This window comes from Habropoda laboriosa, unplaced genomic scaffold (genome assembly GCF_001263275.1).
Source record: "Habropoda laboriosa isolate 0110345459 unplaced genomic scaffold, ASM126327v1 scaffold126, whole genome shotgun sequence".
In the NCBI taxonomy this organism is placed as follows: domain Eukaryota; kingdom Metazoa; phylum Arthropoda; class Insecta; order Hymenoptera; family Apidae; genus Habropoda; species Habropoda laboriosa.
This window is the reverse complement of record NW_017100288.1, coordinates 1,821,924-1,837,429: the sequence shown is the minus strand read 5'-3', so window position 1 is coordinate 1,837,429 and position 15,506 is coordinate 1,821,924. Positions and strand designations below refer to the sequence as shown.

Here is a 15,506-nt window from a genome sequence, read left to right as displayed (position 1 = left end):
ATATATATATTTTTTAAATTAAATCATATCAAAGCTATCCCTCCTGCAAATATTCATACATGAGTTCATGACCATGTCGTATAAACTCCTGTTGTTGGACAAATATGTATGAGTTTATGGACTACGTGAGTAGTCCTTACTGAATGCATACATGGAATCGTCGTCCTCAAAGGGTTAAAAGTTTTAATAGCAACTTTTGATATTCCCTACGTGTCGTTGAATTTTATACATTTATGAATTTGCAAATAGTGCAATTCATATGCAATATGTTGTTTCAGAAAGCAACTTTGTATTTCGGCTCGAATTGGAAAATAAAGTTTCACTTAAATCGAGTTACTTTACCAATTGATAAAAGAGAAACGCAACAATCGAGGATCTAATGCATTCTAAAATACTTAACAAGTGGAAACTTTATAATCATCCTTAGAACTTCTTTTTTCAACTATTTTCTGGTCCATGTTATATTCAAATTACACTTTACCCTAATTCTTTCAACATAGAATAACAAATTTTTTAAATTCTTTCAAATTGAATCCAACTCACAGTAAGGACAGTTATTATCATTCCTATCCACTACAGATGATTTCATTTTATTTACAAGTGCTTTTAAAATTGAACACAATTTAAATTACCCAATCTCAAAATTATCCAAATTATGCAACTACGGAACTCCCTTTCTTCGTCTACTTTTTCATCCATACAGCAGCTAACATACAAGTATCATTATTTAAAAATACATTACTGAAATTCTTTCAATGTAACATAAACAGTAAAAACCCTAAGCAGAAAAAAATTAATTTTTTCAAATTAAACCCAACTCACAGTAACAACAATTATTATCATTTCCATCCACTACTGACGATTTTACCTACAACATCTCCTTACCGGGAGAAAAATGTCCTCCCAACGTTCTCCAACTTAACCCCCACTTTCCACACCACTAACTCGCACTTTATCCTCCCCCAGAAATAAAAAAAAAAAATGAATCTCCCAACACGAGCCACTGAATCACCCCAGTCACGTTCTACCTAAACGAAAAGTGCAACATACAGCCTCTTATCACGACGAATTACTATTGTTACATTCTCTACGAACTCGTCCACCTTGCAGAGAAATCACTAGCGGAATATTAATTCCCCAGAACAGGTCGGAGAAGAAACTGAAAGAGAGCTGTTGCTCAGATCGCGTATTCACGCGGTACTATTAGCCGTTTCGAATTATTACCATCGCGACATTGCTCCACTATACAACACCGATGGAAGTAGACGAAAGGTAAAAATCGTAATGATCAACCGGTGTTCCTCAATCTCTGATTGCATTCCTACCGCCATTAGCTGTGCAATTATAATACGGTTACTTCGTTCGCGTTGCTCGTCTGGCTGCATTTATAATAGCGTAGCAGCGACGCTATCATTACGTGGTTACAGTAAAACTCGTAACGTTCCATTAAATCTGCGGATTTGAAATAAGACCGGCCTCTCCCCCCCTGCACGAATCATTATAACCATCGAGAGCGACAGAAGCTCTCCGCGAATCCCCGTGTATTTAATGCTCCACGACACACGATCGAATTATGACAAACGAAAGAGGATAAAATTGCTCACCGTCAAGATTTTACACGTTCGACTAACGGCAGATCTAGCAACGATTACCCGTCATTAACTCGCCCGATTCATCACATCATCGCACCCCGTCCGATGCCTACCGGAGCCAATGTTCCAAGGAAACTGGAGTTAAGGAGAACGGTGTCTGGATTACTGTGATCGAATTGAACGAAGAATGGACCGAACGTCGTGTTGACATATTGGTGACTTAACGATGGAGATTTTCTTTTCTACCGTGTTCCAACTGGTGGTTGAACACACCGCGAGCGTGTTAATGATGATCGATTGGATCGGTCCTGGAGACGCCTTGCTGGGAGGACGTTTAGCATGAGGAACGTTTAAAGTCGAGGAAGTAATTTGAATGTGACTAGTTGTTTCACTGAGGGGACGTGGTAATTTGTGGGAAATTCTGCTTCTTAGGTGGCGCGTTCGAAAGTGTCTTGTTGCAATTGGGACGGTGATTATGAAAATGGTTTAAGTTAGAAATGTAGAAAAATTGAATTTATCGGTTGTTTTTGTGTCGAGCCTAGTTTTTCGTAGGGAAGAGTTGTATTACAGGAGGAAGTAATTTTTGAAATATTTTTTAAGACACACAAAGGGAAAATTCAGAAATGTATGACTTAGGCCACTTTCGTAATTATCGGTATTGTTTAATCCTCGACAGGTATGCCGGCCGCCCGACCCTTAGATTTCTTAGCGTGTAGTTCTATACAACCGTGACAGAAGAAATCATCAGATACAGCAAAAGACACCTTCACCAACTCACGCATCATGAAAACAATCTCGTCACCAACCTGTTACAAATCAACGACCACAGATACAGACTGAAGAGGGCTCACCCCCTCAAACTAGTTAACAGATTTACCCAACCATCATAACCGTCATGACAAACACTAATACTACTGGTAGATTCCTGTAGATCTTCTATAGTTACTATTTAATCTTTAGTTTAACGCATGTAATACTAGTCATGTCACTGACCAAAGCCAATATATTTGCTAAAAATTCCCCCGTCGAATTGATTGTAAATTTTATCGAGTGCAATGTAGTTCTATTGTATATATTTTTTCGCCTTCGTTCGTAGCCTTTCAATCTAAGAACTTGCTTTCACCTTTATTGCCTCGTTTTCTACTTAGAATCTTCGCCCCTTTTTTCACTTGTACATTTTTGCATTCATATGGTCACCAGAGCCGAAGCGCGTCTTAACGTTATTGTCTGCTACGGTCGTTGTTCGAGGCACTCGGAATTCCCGCGTGCGTCACTCAAGGGTGCGCTTGGTGCCTGAGAGTGACCTATGGTCTGGGGAGTGGCATTTTCGTGTAGTTTTCCCACCTATGATTTTAACCAATGGTTTTCGCCAACCACTCTTCCCCACCACTATCGAAAAATGTATTCAACCTATCCGAGGGCCTCACCCCCGCGATGCGTCCTCGCACGGAGGTGTCGTGGGACCTTTCGCGGAAAGGACAGACAGAAGTCATCTGACCACGCCACGAGTCGCTCTTAAGAAGTTTAGTCAATAGCAATAGTTGTTTTGTCCTCCTAATCACGGAGGTGGTCCTTCGAAGACGAACCTGTTAGACTTAATCGGCACACCACGTGCTAAAATCGACAAGGCTCGAAAGTTGGTTGCAACTACCACGAGCAGATCGTAACAGGTATTATTGGACACATTGGCAGTTCCAAGTTTGGGATCAGCCAATTTACAGTAGTATCTGATGTGTTACTAATTTCTTGAGCGATAAAAAATTGTAGCAGAGAAATTAGACAATTTTTGAAGTTATGAACTTCTTTTTGGCAATTCTTGTGTAACTTGCAATGCACAGTGATCGCAAATTTTGGGACAGTAGTGTTGTTGCGGATTTGGATACATTATAAAAATACTAACTGAGGTGGAATTACATTAGAAATATGTAATATTTCTTCAGGAGAGCGAAAAAGTTACGTGAAGTGAGCCAAATATATTTCTTTTAAGAAAACTACAGTTAATTGAGTATCAAATAATTTTCAATACAACTTAGAAATTATTCCCAATAGCAGTCTTATTTAAATATTTAAAAGAAACGTCGAGAAAAAGTTTGAAAAAAAAAATCAACGGGGTACGTAACAGATTAACCCTTTCAATACTACAGATAATTAAATTTAATTTAACTTAAGAAAAATAACGCTTAAACAATACTGCTCGGCGACAAATAACTTCCAATGCAAGTTCGAAACTATCCCCTAAATTAAACAGCAGTCTTGTTTAAAAATAAAAACCAACAGGTTAACCCTTTCGCTACTACAGATAATTATTCAAGATTTCAAGATAAGCAACGTCATTCGGTAAAAAATAATTTCCAACACAAATTCGAAACTATCTCGAAAATTAAACAGCAGTCTTCCTTAAAAATGAAACAAATACCTAACCCTTTCTCACTGCTACCAATAATTACTCAAAATTATTTCCTTATCGTTGAAATAATAATAAATTACCAGGAAAAAATGACTAATTATTCGTACAAAGTAAAGAAATTCTTTCAAGTAAGCATAATTTCACCGTTCCTAAATAATAACTTGCGAAAATTTTACGGTATCTGTACTTCGATGCAACGTGTCCGTAGCGAAAGGGTTAAAACGAAGGGAGAACACGTTTTCACAGCTACCAGCATCCCCCGAGGATATCGATTTATAAATTCACTCACCGTCGTCCCGGCCCTCCGCGTCCTTGGCCCGGATAAGGATCGTTTTGGAGTAATTCAATTTTTCCAGCAGGTTCACCATCGTGGCCAGCCTGCTCCAGGCGTCTCCAGGTGGGCTGCAACCAGACAAGCAAAAGGTTTTCGTTCACCGTGAATAAAAGAACGGGTGAAATTCTCATGGTTGGAGACGGTGTGCCCCAGGGCTATCGGTTGATAATCACGTAACTGGAAACCGGAAGGATCCAACCGCGGATGGTAACTTCCCTAACGCGATAAATATTCCCCCGTGATTCAGTAAGCTGGCCAAGTACTACGAACGAGAGAACTCGACGTGCGCTCTCTACGATTCGAAAATGAATAAAGGAGTCTGTTAACTACAGGCGGCACGATACAGTCCAGAGATTCAAACGTCGATTTATCCGCGCACCAGTGACACTGAGAACGAAGAATGTGATTTTTTTTTAGAACATGTGGTGTAATCGTTGTTTCTCTTTTTCTTAATATTTTTAATCGAAAATAAATGGTTTGGTAACTATGAAATTTCGATCACGATAGAGATTTCTCTGTAGGATTTAAGTTTCTTCTTTGTATTGGTGCAAAGAGGAAACAATGTTCGTAATTCGACAGAAACCTAACTTAGGAAAATCTAAATATAATTCTGGTCCGTGCAGCATACAGCTTGGTACACTTTTCCAAAGAACAAGCGATTCACAAATCTTCTTCGGTACCTCTTGCCGACTATTACCTTCGAGGCATTTATTAAAGAATTTATAGATCGAAGGAAAAGAGACATCGTAACTTCTTTGGATAGAGAGGCCAAGGAACATTTAAACCTTCTTTTTGCCAATTTTCATTCTACGAAAATACAATCGCAGGAACGTTTTGCATCACGATTCAATCCACCAAAGAAGCACACAATCCTTTCTTTCTATTCTTCACGAGCTATTCATCCCTCTCGAAAAGCCCCGAAATTCCCATCGATACCAAAACTAAACGATCCGTTCGATTCGATGAAAATTAATCGGTAGATTATAGTTTCACGCTTCTCGCGTTCATCGAACGGCGCGTATCGGTGACATCGTTAAATATACGAGGTGTCGGTGAACGCTCGTGCGCGCTCGCGAGCGCGTATCCATCGGCCACTTCCGTGTTACTGTAAATCCAAAGTCGTCCGTTTAATTATTTTCACCGCGATGAATGGCAGCGCGCGGGGGATCATTTTCCAAGCTATCGATCATTCGATGCTATCGTGCACAGCCCCCGAGGCGGCGATAAAGAAGAAGAAGAAGAAGCTTGAAGAAGTAGACGAAGAGGATAAGGAAGAAGGCGAAGAAGACGAAGAAGAAGCGGACGCAAAAGAAACGCGCACGACGCCTTGGCTCGCTCGCGGAGCCGGGATTAATCGATTGCCGTCATGAAAGGTCATTCGTTAATTGCGCTCTCTCCGCGTGCTGCATACGTTTCCGTTCGTCGTCCAATCGGCGAACCTCTTTATCGCTAAATTATTATCGACCGCTTCTGCGGGGGCTTTATTGAAAATTAACGCGAGCCCGAGGAAAAATGCTTGAATTACGAAGACGAGGCTGTGAATGGCTGATACACCTTGGAATGGATTAACGCTTCGCTTAGAATTGCTGCTTGGGTGATCAAATTGTTGCGGTCAGATGGAAAAATTGTATTTTTCCTATCTTCGATGATATTACGACTTTTAACACTCGGAGAGTTTTTACTTTTATTTCTGAGTGTAAGTGTTTGCACTCTGAATTCTTTTTTCATTGTCTTTCCAATAGCTCCGCATTATTTTAAGTGTTTTGTCTGAAAAGCACTTCAGAGGACAATTGGTTGATAGGAAGCAATGTAAACAATTGCTTCGTTACACACATGTGACACTTTTCTGTAACAATTGGACTACCGGCCAAAATTTTGGAATCACCTCCCATTTTTCATCAATATTAAATCTGCTGCTAATTTTTTATAGAATTGAAGTTTATCTCAATTCTACATTTATCAATTTATCTCATATCAATTGATTCGAACGATCAAAAATTCTCAAAGTCGCTGACTTTTTTCTGCAAATTTTCCCGTAAATTGCAATGCTCGGCGATTTCAAACTTTTGGCCGGTAGTGTACGTGTAATATTGCTTATCTAGGTGTAGAAAAAATATTGCGAAATCTAATACGCATTTAAACTGGCAATTTAAAAATGTCGAGTGTGACTCGACAAAGGAGTGCAAAGGGTTAAGGCAAGGTACTAATAAAATATATTTTCTTTCTGTTCTTAACACATACACCGCCGCTTAAAATTTAATCGTGTGCGTTAAAATGCGATGGAACTGAAAGTAACTGTATTGATTCAGTGAGAATGATAAAATTCACTCTGCCGAGTTGGATGTAAAACTGTGAACCTGATAAACGGAACTGGAATTACATTGACTTAAATGAAATTAACTGAAACAAATTGAATTACATCGCACTTTTGCACTGAGCGATTAAATTCGTGACCGATGCTGTAGATAAACAGTTCGATTTTATTTTGACAGCTTATTTGGCTAAAAAGTATTCAAATTTTGTCATAGGTGACATTCTCGGATGTGAAACCAATAGAAAACCGATGGGGATTATTAAAAGGTTGAACTGCAATAGTAACTGATTGAGAAACTTGTGTCAGTATGACATCGTGACGCAGGAGAATAACAGAATACTGTAGAAAAAATATGAAAAGTATGCTGAGCCGTACTCAAGCAATAATAAATACGAAGGGTGACAAAATATTGATAGATATATTTTTGAAAATTCCTAATAATTCGTAGAAGTGTTAAAATCCTTGCTACGTATTATCAAAATAAAACAACACAAAAATATAGCAAACTTCAAATAAACGAGGCATAATTTCGAAATGATCATAATAATTTAATCACCCATATTTTCATTCTCAGAACCTAATTCCTGCAATTTTTTAAATATAAAAGTACACTCAGGAAGTGCAATAGTAAATTTCTCTTTGATAAAAGAATTATTTTCTAAATCCATCGTTTCTTTCAAATGTTCTTAGTATAATTGTTAAGGCAAGGCATTAAGAAAATTAATAACTCGCAAGCCTATTTCAAAATTTGTTTAAATTCGTTAAAATAAGCATCTAATACTATCTTCAAATTTTCTAACATACTTAAATAAATGTTAACATGAACTATTCACTGTTGTAAACAATTACACGTATTGTTCAATTTAGCACCAACCTTGCTTCACGAAACTTCGCGAAACGCGCACGATTTAGTAAGCCCTACAGAATCGCGTCAATCACTCAACTTACAACACGAATGGCCTTCCTCAGCCGAGTCAAGACACGAACTGAACTACGAATAACACAAGGGGCGTGGATCGTGTGTATGTATGCAAAAGGACGGGACCTAAAGATCTCAACAAAGGACATAAGAAACTTTGTATTTACAGCAGATACGCGGAACATGGAAGGGGCTGTGACAAAAACAATTCCACGCCAGAGGTTTATTTACAACAATCTGCATTTCTCCCGATGGTCATATCTTATATACATGTACTATTCACCGCGATATCTATTAAATACTTTCGTCGACTTCTCGAAATTCTCAGGTGAACTTTGATTTATTAAGAAATTGTTCTCACCTGGGACAATTATATTTTAAACCATGTACTTTTTATTTCTGGCAATTTACTTTATCGTACATACCAAAAATCTTTTCCAGAAGACACGAGAAAATAATAATTCAGAATAATGGGAATTTTAATGTTTTCGTCGAGTTTTATCTGTCTAACGAATTTAAACACTACACTTTCCTAATAATCTAATACTTCCGAAGTATTTACTAATTATGAAGAGATTTCCAAAATGGACCATTCGTGTCCCCTCTAACTATACGAGATACGATTTTCATTATTCTAAGTATAATATAATGTTATTAATATTACATTATGCTTTACTTTATTATTACCATTTTTTAATTCCAAATAATGTGTAGTTAGTCTATGACATTCGAAACTTGTAGTTGACGATATTCATTTTATTTTAATTATTCTAAACATTCGAAGCACTCCGGTCATTGACGACCACCGCGGTCCCATCGAGGAGAGAATCTCCAATCACAGGTGGCCAACGTGTTAATCAATGAACCTTTTGGCTTTCGTTCCCTTCGAAATACCCACAAGGAGCTAAATCTAACAAACTGACTTCTTTCTATTTCCAAAAATGAAATCGAAACCCCAGGAGACAGCATTTCGACACCGTGGAAAAGATACAAGTTGCATCGCGGCAGATGTTTAACGCGGTTGGAGAAAACAATTTCCAAAAATCATTGTATGCACGACAGAACCAACGAGATCGCTGTGTTGTATTCCGCGGCTCGCGATTCCTTGCGTTGGTTTATTATATTCAATAGGTACGCGGTAGGAGAGCCTGACGGGAACTGGGGCGAAATAAGGGAGCTATTCTGCGCGTAGTACTATTCGACTTTATTAGACAGTTCGGTGACGTTCGGTGCGTGAAGACCACTAGACAAAAATCTGCTGTTTCGACGGAAAAGGTTTCTAGATATAGGTTCGGTAAGTACGAGAGTAGGGGTTGGTCTCAGAGGTCAATGTAGGGAGAGGCGGTGAGGTCTAGGTTCAGCGATGAGTAAAGGATGATGTGGAGGTCTAGGTTTCGGGGTGACAAACGTTAGGATGATGCGGATTTGTTTACAGTTAAGGAAAGGAGGCAGGATGACTAAAAACTAATGAAAGATAGGAGAGAGGTATACGACAGCTGTATCAACGCAGAAGAGGCCGGAAGCTAAATTTAGATCGGTCTGCACTTCCCGTACGAGCTCTCGTCCCGTCCGAAATCGTCCACAGACACCTGAACGCTCGATCCTCAAACTGGACCAGCCTTCTCCCATGATAGACACCATAGATCGCAAATAGAGAAGCTAAAGAGACGGCGGCGAGAGGGGGGGTGAGGAGACGAAGGGGACAGGGAAAAAACGGTGACAGTGATTGATCTCGCAATTACACGGTCCCAGGCACGCGCGGTGGGAAGATCAAAGTTGCTATCCTCGGTGAATGGAGGTGAAAAGAAAAAGAGAGGAGAGAAAAAAAGGAAGGTAAGAGAGAAGAAAAGAAGAAGAAAGGGGGAAAAAGAAGGAAGAGGGGAGGGAAAAAGAGTGGCAAGGGGATCGACGAAGTAGCGATTCGACGGCAGATTAATTGCGATCCGCGTTCTATAAATAACCTCTCCATAGATCGACGCTGATCTTGCAAAGAGAACGAAGAGAAGACCATCTCTCTCTCTCTCTCGAGGTGGACTCGAAGGAAGAAGGAGACGATCAACACGATGTTACGATCGCGTCCTTGCCAAGGAAACGCTTCGCTCGTATAATTGTTAATCGCTAACGAGCAACAATAATTAACTTATCCAGTCGGATGTATAGTATGGTACATATAGTAGTTGGTTTGGTTCTCGCTGGTTGGCTCTTCTCGGTTCGATGTGGTTGCGCAAAGAGAGGCTGTTGCTGCTGTTGCTGGTGCTGCTGTTCGGTTGGATCGCGAGCGTTCGCGCAGTTACGGGACTAAAGGGGCCTTGAAACTCGTTTAATGGACGATAGATCGCATCAGTCGGCCAAGCACGACTGTTTTCTCTCTTTTCGACCGCTCTTTTTTCTCTCGTCTCGTTAGAAAGATCCTGAGGATCGATACATTCCCTCGGTCCCCGCTCGATCCTGAATAAAAAGCCTTGTCTCCGATCGCGCTCGAATCATCAACGAAAAGACGTCGTGTGCGCGCTTCGGCAGAGGCCTGTTCATCCACTTCTCGTTTACTTTCTTTCGCCTTTTTTTCCTTCTTCCCTTCTTGCGTCACTCTGCGTCGTAATGGTAATTAGTCACGGTAATTATATTGTGCGTCGGACTTAGCCAGATACGATGACGGATTAAAGAGTGAACCTGTTGATTCGACGAATAAAATGGAACATTTTCTATACGTGTGTATGTTTCTGTGTGTTGGTAGTTTCGAAATGGACAGTGTCGATCGATTAATACTGAAGATTATTCAACTTGAAATACCGATCGAGATTAATTAGAATTGCATATTAAGCGAAAGATGAAATGTGTGATTCAACAGATACGATACGCCTCGAAGAGTGAACTCCGTGGAACGTATGAACTTGAATGGCATGCATGTGAATTAATTAAATGTACACTACGGTGAATTGCATAATTGGCGCGGACTACAGCTCTCGTTTCACTCACGACGAAAATAGAGAGAATAAACGAAGAGGACTTTAACGATGAGAAGGAATGTATCTTATTACGGATTCATTTTCTTTTCTCTAGCTGCAATTCTTTTTTATTGGGCCTTGTTATACCTGAGAAGACTAAGATTTGATTTAATTTCAATGGGAGAAGAATTGGTACCGTGAGTTCGATTGTTTGCAATTTTTAAACACGAGTGAGGAGCTTTGTGGAGGAAAGATCTACAGATCTGTGGACCATTTTTGGGAAATCGTTTTTAATTTGGCAAATTTTCCCTCCAAATTTGATTTTAGTAAAGATCCTTTACTTTAGATTTTAGTTGATCCTGAATTAAAACTTTACCATCTTGTACCATGGTGTCCATTTTTTTAGAAAACTCCTCGATTAGTTTCTGACACATAAACGTACACAAATAATTTTATGAAGAAAACTAAAGTGTAATAAATTTTGTGGTCATTTTTTTACACTTCCTAGACTTCCGTGCTCTTTTCCACAAAATATCCCCAATCTAAAAAAAAAAAACAAAAAAGAAACCCTGAACTAAAACTTCCAATGCAATTTACCTTAACTCCATCGTGACAGCATTACTTTTTTCAAGAATTTCTTATTCACCTACCAATCATCGTGTCTGCAATAAATCCTAAATTGAGATCAATTCTTATTAAAGTACTCAAGTGGGACATTTGCGTTCCACTCGTCGCGAAAGGGTTAATTCAGTGTTATCCTATGCGACCATTTTCCAGAAAGCTCCTCAATTACTTTCTGACATAAAAAACAGATTACTCGTACCTTACACGAATAATTTTACGAAGAAAACCAAATTTAAAAATTTTCGAACCATTTTCCTAGAGTAAAATGAAATTTCATACCGTTTCTCACAAAATGGTCCCAACCTAATGTCCAGCAGCTCGACCGATTTTAACGCACAGTTCAAATAATCTCACTTAAATACCAAACCACTTTGTTACTCTCCCTTGAATTTCCTACGGTAAAATCAAATTTCGTACAATTTCCGACAAGATGTCCCCGATCTAATTTCAACGCGCAACAATTAAAATAATCTCGTTCAACCGAGGGCCACTTTGATCGTTTCAATTCACCACGGTCACTCTCTGAATTTCTGCGACGTCGAAACGAGTCACGTTATCGGTCCACGTGCACAAGAGTCTGTCGGAGGGGCCCTCGCTCGTTTCTCCGTTTTCACAAGCGGGCCCGTGGTCGCTAACGACGAGTCGATCCTCGCCGGCGATTCCGTGGCACGGCTCCTTTGTCAATCATCGAGGGGGAACGCAAGAAGATAATTACACGTTGATCGGCCTTTCCTCGAACCTGGCCGTGTTTTGCATTGCCGTCGCATCGCCGGCCGACTTGTGCTTTTATTTCGATGAGTCACTCCCACGCTCGACGTTTCGAGAACGGAACAGGTTCGCCGGCAACAGACTTCGACGAACGAATGCCGCCGTTCTCATCTTCCGCGCCTTCTTTCCTCGCGAATTCCAAGTGTAATTTCACGTGTGCATGTGAACAGGACGTCTCGTGAAAATTGGGGCTGATCTGTTAACCCTTTACCTCGCGACACTTTTTTTTTAGTGATGTCAAAGTTCAGATTAGTTAAAGTATTAGATATGTGTAATTTGCATTTGAGAAATTAACGTTGTAATTTAAAGTGAATGTAACAGGACGTTTGGAAAAAATTAGGGTTGATCTGTTAACCCTTTACCTCGCGACACTTTTTTTTTTTAATGTCAAAGTTCGGATTAGATGAAACGTGTTAAAATATTATATGTAATTTGCATTTGACAAATTATTATTGAATGAAAATTAACGTTGCCTTAAGACACTATTAAAATACTTTCATTTATACAATTCCAAAATAGTTGCAACGAAGATAACTTCAAATAAGTTTGTTTAATTATTAAACAAACACCCTTAGTATTAAGAAAAACAATAAACCAAAAATTACCATTAAAGAACGAACTTTCAGTCTTGTACTTCTTCGAAACGAATTTTAATTTTTACTGAAAACGTCGAAATTTGAGTTAACAAGCAATAGTATAACAGTAGAGACTTTAAGAGGTATACCAGAATTTTTTGAAAGCCGAGAACAACAAAAAAAAAATTAGATTCGGACATAAACGACCCAGTTTGCATACGAAATGTGAAAAAATTCAGTTGTCATCCTTTTATTGTAAGGTAAATGTTCCCAATAGCGATCAATTGTTTATTCTATAATTAATACTTGACATTCTTGAAAACTGGAAGCACCAACAGTTTCAATAATCAACATCTCGCGTAAATCCCTTCGTATGTTAATAAAAACCAACAAATTTCAGTTATCACATTCTTCTATGTCCGGTGATTTGCCTCACGAACCCTAAAACCGAACGTCACACGCTGTTCTAGCTGTGGCTAGATCAAGCTGTGCCATCGCTTGACGTTATAATTTTCGACCTGGCTGTATTTGTTCCACCAAGCTTACCTCGACGTCCTACCTTCTCCAACCGCCACAACTCAAACAGACTCTTGTTCGTCCAGATGGCGAGGCTTCCTCGCGACCCGACGCAGAGTCGCCATCAATTACTCTCAACCACCGCTACATCGAAGAGATCAAGCAACCAAGCATAGAGGAGAGACCCCCGCGAGGATCGGTTCACGCGAACAATTAAGCGGTTTTCAGCGAAATTTCGCGTGCTGTCGCTTGCGATAAATCACGAGCACACGCCGCGAAGGTGTTCGTCGTCGTTCCTGATATCTCTAGCATCCCCAGACCGAAACTTTCTCGGCCCTGAGAAATTGATGTCTCGCAAGGAGAATTAATAGTCCAACACAACAGTCATAATTCAAAGCACCTGAAGTGTCAACCTGAATTAATAGTCGAGCGTTCACAGTCTCTCCGCCACGGAATCTCTCTCACTCCCTCTCTTCTGTTGCCCTCGTCTCTCGAGCCTCGTAGATTAATCTGTTTGACAAAAGCAGCGTAAGACATTGCACGCACGTTTTCCATCGAATTAGAAGCGACCCGACGATAATTGCGCGAACTCGCGACCTCCGCGTGACTTCGGATCAAGTCTCGATAGGATATACGCTGGTCGACCGTGACCCGTGTCACATTTACGCCACGGCCAAGCCCTTGGTCATTGTACAGTCGGTGGAAGCGATGCAGCGAGCGTTGAGGGTGTACACCACCGCGAGGCGTCTGAAAATAGGTGAAGTTTGGGAATTTTTTTTGCGGTAACTGCTGAGCGAAATGTTTCGATTTTTTGGAGAGATGTAAATGTAAGTTTCCGCTTCTTTCTCCAATTTTTAGAAAGCGAAAATGTTGCAAAATGGAGGAGTTACTTTGCTAATCGCGAAACCTTTTCTGCTGCAATACGAGTTGCTTGGCCGCCATTGCTGGCAAGGATTGGAACGTCTAAAATAAAAAATTCTTTTTAATTCATGAATAACAATGTATTATCTACAACGTAGAGTTGGATTTTCTGAAAATTGTAATTATTATAGAAATGGTGGCAGTTTGAAGAGGGAAAACCACTTTTCGCCAATACAAAATCATATTCAAACGTTTCTAAAAAATTACATAATTGAGATATGGTAAAAATCTTAGGCTACATTGTAGATAAGACATTCGCATTTATGAATTAAAACGAATTTTTCGTTTCAGACGTTCCAATCCTTGCTGACGATAACAGCCCAGCAGTTGGTGTTCTAGCAGAAGATGTTTCCCAATAACTCCTCCATTTTGTAACAGTTTGACTTTTCAAAAATTTGGGAAGAAAGCTGAAAGTTACATTTACATTCTCGGAAAAGATTGAAACTTTTCATTTAACAGTTACCTATGAAAAAAATCCCCAAACTTCTCCTATTTTTCAGACACCTCAAGGTACTGCAAAAGACGAAAACAAGGTTCTTCTTCAAGATGAACCGAAAATAATTCTTATTTCGAATAAAACAGTATCTTCCTTGAGTAACAAACAAACAAATAAAAAAATACAACTATATTCCTCATCCATTAATAAAAATAAAAATTGACTCATCCAAAAACTGTGCAAATCGTCGCGAAACTAAAATGCCACAAAGTTGCACGCACTAACCGACATAAAATCGAGTCGTTGATCGCGAAAATGAACGAGACTCGTCGTCGTATACCGTTGCGCTTCGTATCAAACGCATCGCCGGGGAAAAGAAGAGGAAATGAATGAAAAAACAAAAAAAAAAATGAAATCTCTCGCAATGAATAATTTGTGGCCGTGGCGTAATCTGCTGGCGAGCGTATGCATCGCGCGCACTTACCGACTGCACTCTCTCTCTCTAGAGAAAGATCCGAAGGATTCTGGCCACAAAACCGCAGACTGCAGGATCACCGACTTCGAGATATATATCGCGTGTTCTTTCTGCAACTGCTGATCCCAATACACACGCACAACCGTGGCCGACTGAAATTTATTTCTCTTGCGGACGCTTAACGGTTGCATTCTAGCTTGTGCAATGGTAACTAGAAAGCTTCACGAATGGTCCCACACGCGAGAATTGCTCGCGCTTAAACGACGAAAGTCAAGCTGTAACCTTCATGGGAGAACTTCTGATATTACGCTCGTAAATGCTTAAGGTTGCGGTTTTCCGCGGAAGGTTCGCGTTGAAGAAATTGATCTTTTAATCTGTTGCACGAAGGGAGAAATGGGAAAAGTACGGGCTGGCTCGGGGATGTTGAAATGGTACTTTGGGTTGCAAGAAGATTTTCACAAGTTTGGTTCGGTGGAAATAGTAGAGAACAGAGATGAGATCAAATTTGAAGTCAATTTCGTTTCACGGCTTTCCACGAATGCAATAATTTTTTATTACAACGCAAAAATTGCAATTTATCCGTATTTTGCACTTTAACGAAGAGTACACAAATTTAAACGAAAATGGAGTAACACCTCAAATGAAAAATTAACAAAAAAAGTATGAATTTTCAATATATT

At 39.6% G+C, this 15,506-nt stretch overlaps 1 protein-coding gene across 1 annotated transcript in view; it reads right to left on the bottom strand.

The window, feature by feature from the left end:
- The window catches only part of LOC108573733 (telomerase-binding protein EST1A-like), a 223,685-nt gene that overhangs the window by 87,388 nt on the left and 120,791 nt on the right, over positions 1 to 15,506 (bottom strand). Inside the window, 1 exon segment of the mRNA XM_017936208.1 lies at positions 4,289 to 4,401. Within this exon segment, the coding sequence (XP_017791697.1) occupies positions 4,289 to 4,401 (113 nt within the window).